This window comes from Mandrillus leucophaeus, unplaced genomic scaffold (assembly GCF_000951045.1).
Source record: "Mandrillus leucophaeus isolate KB7577 unplaced genomic scaffold, Mleu.le_1.0 Scaffold1395, whole genome shotgun sequence".
In the NCBI taxonomy this organism is placed as follows: Eukaryota; Metazoa; Chordata; class Mammalia; order Primates; family Cercopithecidae; genus Mandrillus; species Mandrillus leucophaeus.
This window is the reverse complement of record NW_012101360.1, coordinates 50398-54637: the sequence shown is the minus strand read 5'-3', so window position 1 is coordinate 54637 and position 4240 is coordinate 50398. Positions and strand designations below refer to the sequence as shown.

Here is a 4240-nt window from a genome sequence, read left to right as displayed (position 1 = left end):
GAGTGCAGTAGCATGATTGTAGCTCACTGCAGCCTTGAACTCCTGGCCTTAAGTGATCCTCCCATCTTGGCCTCCCAAAATGCTGAGATTACAAGCATAAACCACTGCATCTGGCTTCTCAGTTTTTTAAAAACAAATGTCAGGGACTGTATTTTAAACTTCTTGGTGTTTTCTGTAACATGTAGCTCAGGAATCAAACTCAGTAGGGAATCAGTCAGCTGTCATTGTAAATTTTTTTTTTTTTTTGAGTCAGAGTCTCACTCTGTCCCCCAGGCTGGAGTGCAGTGGCGCTTTCTTGGCTCACTGCAAGCTCCGCTTCCCAGATTCATGCCGTTCTCCTGCCTCAGCCTCCTGAGTAGCTGGGACTACAGTGCTGGCCACCATGCCCAGCTAATTTTTTTGTATTTTTAGTAGAGACAGGGTTTCACCATGTTAGTCAGGATGGTCTCGATCTCCTGACCTCGTGATCCACCCAACTTGGCCTCCCAAAGTGCTGAGATTATAGGCGTGAGCCATCGCGCCCGGCCCATTGTAAATCTTAAACTGGGTGCAGTGGCTCATGCCTGTAATCCCAATGCTTTGGGAGGCCAGGTGAGAGGATCGCTTGAGTCCAGAAGTTCGAGACTAGCCTGGGCAACATAGCAAGACCTCGTCTCTACGAAAAGTTTAAAAATTAGCCAGCTGGGCATGGTGAAGTTTGCCTGTAGTCCCAGACACTCACAGAAGGCTGAACTGGGAGGATCACCTGAGCCCTGGGAGGTTGAGGCTGCAATAAGCCATGATTGTGCCAGTGCACTACAGCATGGGCGACAGAGCAAAATGTTGTCTTAAAATATATATATATTCTGGTGGCTGATGCCTGTAGTCCCAGCACTTTGGGAGGCCAAGGGGTTGGATCTCCTGAAGTCAGGAGTTCGAGACCAGCCTGGCCAATATGGTGAAATCCCATGTCTACTAAAAATACAAAAAATTAGCCGGGCATGGTGATGGGTGCCTGTAATCCCAACTACTCAGGAGACTGAGACAGGAGAATCGCTTGAACTTGGGCGGAGGTTGCAGTGAGCAGAGATCGCACTATTGCACTTCAGCCTGGGCAACAAGAACGAAACTCTGTCTCAAAGAAAAAAAAAGTGTGTGTGTGTGTGTATATATATATATGTGTAATATATACACACATATATAAACACACACACATCTATCTGTTTGTCTATTCTATACCCTAAAGTGTAAAAATCTTACTGCATTCATGTTTTATGTGCCTTCACAGGATGAGCACTTTGATCTGGGAATATAGAACCTAGATCATTCATTATGCATCCAAGCTTCTTTTTCTTAAATTCTCTTTGCCCCCTTACTGACTTGTTTTTGTTTTAGTCCCCTGCCACAAGCTGGAGTCATGAGCGGAGAGCCCATAAGTTGAATTTGACCCTTTAGGAGCTCATGGAGAAATAGAAAGTATCTAGATCTGGATAGCCTATTCAATAATTGTGCCACACATTTTCTTTGTTTCTTTTTAGTAGAGACAGAAACCCTGTCTCTACTAAAAATACATTAGCCAAGTGTGGTGGTGCATGCCTGTAGTCCCAGCTACTCGGGAGGCTGAGGCAGAAGAATTGCTTGAACCCGGTCGGCGGAGGTTGCAGTGAGCCGGGATCGTGCCATTGCACTCCAGCCTGGGTGACAAGAGTGAAACTCTGTCTCAAAACAAAAAACAGTAACTTTGAGATTTCAGGAATGTATTTTGTGCCAAACATTTTCTCAATTCTAAATAGATGTGAAAACTGTTGCTGTCATCTGTGAGTAGTCCAATCAAATAATTTATTCCTAATGACCATTTGGGTCTACAAATCACATATAATACGTACGAATCTGGCTTGGTGGAAGAGTACATCTTTGAGAAATCTTTATAAATCTGGGAAATTGGACTGAGGAATACTTTCTATATCTTCAAATGTTCCTAATTTTGGTCTGGGAATAGGCTTACTTTTTTTTTTCCCCCCTGAGATGGAGTCTCACTCTGTTGCCCCGGCTAGAGTGCAGTAGTACAGTCTCGACTCACTGCAACCTCTGCCTCTTGGGCTCAGGCAATTCTCCTGCCTCAGCCTCCTGAGTAGTTGGGATTACAGGCATGTGCCACCATACCCGGCTAATTTTGTATTTTTTGTGGAAATGGGGCTTCACCATATTGGTCAGTCTGGTCTCGAACTCCTGACCTCAGGTGATCCACCCGCTTCTGCCTCCCAAAGTGTGGGGATTACAGGTGTGAGCCACCATACCCGGCCATGGCTTACTATTAATACCTGTTAATCTACTTTTTTTTTCCTTCCTTTCCCTTTTTTTTTTTTTTTTTTTTTAAAATAGAGTCATGGTCTTGCCATGTTGCCCAGGCTGGTCTTAAACTCCTGGGTTCAAGCGATCCGGCTGCCTTGGCTTCCCAAAGTGCTAGGATTAGAGGCATGAGCCACTGCGCCCAGCCTTACTTTTTCTTAAGATAAGATCTCACTCTGTCTCCCATGCTGGAGTGCAGTGGCATGATATCACTGCAGCCTCGACCTCTTCACTCAAGCGACCCTCCCACCTCAGCCTCCTGGGTAGCTGGGACTATAGGCACAGGTCACTACATGATGAGGTATTGTCCTGTTGCCCAGCCTGGTCTCAAATTCCTGGGCTCAAGCTATCCGCCCTCCTTAGCCTTCCAAAGTACTGAGGCTACAGGCATGAGCCACCATGCCGCCTTAATCTACTTTTTAGGAATGCTTTCCAAAGGCCATTTATGGGTTTGTTGTCTTCCTCTATTGGGTCGTAAGAGACAGATTTACTGTCAATGAGCTTAGAGGCATTCTTGTTCTACACAGTTTTCCATAGGTCTGAAATATTTTCTTAGAGATGGGCTTCCAGTCTACTGAATTACAATTCAGTGACCATTTATTTTTAAGGGCTGTGCTAGGGACTATTGGGTGTAATGAGTTGAACAACAAGTTCTTGTCCTTTAGGACAGAATCAGATGGCTACACAGAGTATATTAAGGCCACAAGAAAAATCCACAGAAAGATTTATGGGGCTTTAAAGGAAAAAATGATCGGTAGCATATTTGATTACAGTTACCAGAGAGACTTTCATGGAAGAGGAAACTTTGGGGTTGAGTATGGAATACATTACAGGACTTGGGTAGGTAGATTCAGAGGGGTGGGAGAAAACAGTTCAGATTTTGATAACTTAGTTGCTGTAGATCATTCTCAACCTACAAGTTTGGCATTTGGTAAATCTGGATAAATCTGCCTTAATAAACATAGCAGATACAAAAGATAAGAGATCTTTTTGTAAGACCAATGTGCAGTCAGGCAGTTGTTTTGATCCTAGATGTTTCATACTCTCGGGTTTTGTTTTGGCATTAGGCTTTCAACCTGCCTCATCCATTTTCTTACTTACAAATGTTTTTGTTCAATGGTTGATTTACAGCTTTGAAACTCAGAGGAATGGACTCGTGTTTATCTATGACATGTGTGGTTCCAATTATGCCAACTTTGAGCTGGATCTTGGCAAGAAAGTCCTAAACCTGCTGAAGGTAAGGCTATGGAGGGCCCTCTCAACTTTCCTTCAATGCTTGGGATTTTTTTTTTTTTTTTTTTTAATTATTTGGGAAAAGATTTAGGAAAGATGCAAACTTCAGAAATTATGTTCAATGTAAAGGCCGTCTGTAAATGATGACTACTCTCTGCTTCCATAGAACAAGAAATGACCTTAAAAGTGAAGTGGGAGAAATTAAGGTAAAAAATGCACAGGAACAGCTGGGCATGGTGGCTCATGCCTGTAATCCCAGCACTTTGGGAGGCCGAGGTGGGTGGATCATGAGGTCAAGAGATCAAGGCCATCTTGGCCAACATGGTAAAACTCTTCTCTACTAAAAACACAAACATTAGCTGGGCATGGTGGCGTGTGCCTGTAGTCCCAGCTACTTGGGAGACTGAGGCAGGAGAATCGCTCAAACCTGGGAAGTGGAGGTTGCAGTGAGCGGAGATCGTGCCACTGCGATCTCGAGACAGAGTGAGTCTGGCAACAGTGTGAGACTTCGTCTCCAAAAAAAAAAATCCACAGGAACATTCTGAGTCATAAAAGTGGAATGGGCCGGGTGCCCTGACTCACTTCTGTAATCCCAGCACTTTGGGAGGCTAAGGCACACTTATGTGTATAAGGTGTATATGAAACATACATGCCGGGCGCGGTGGCTCAAGCCTGTAAT

The 4240-nt window shown here is 44.3% G+C and overlaps 1 protein-coding gene and 1 pseudogene across 1 annotated transcript in view; both read left to right on the top strand.

The window, feature by feature from the left end:
- PTPN9 (protein tyrosine phosphatase, non-receptor type 9) overlaps nucleotides 1-4240 on the top strand; it is a 135179-nt gene that overhangs the window by 85121 nt on the left and 45818 nt on the right. Inside the window, exon 7 of the mRNA XM_011973707.1 lies at nucleotides 3460-3565. Within this exon, the coding sequence (XP_011829097.1) occupies nucleotides 3460-3565 (106 nt within the window). The remainder of the gene's footprint in view (nucleotides 1-3459; nucleotides 3566-4240) is intronic.
- The window catches only part of LOC105534825, a 4668-nt pseudogene continuing 4163 nt past the window's right edge, over nucleotides 3736-4240 (top strand).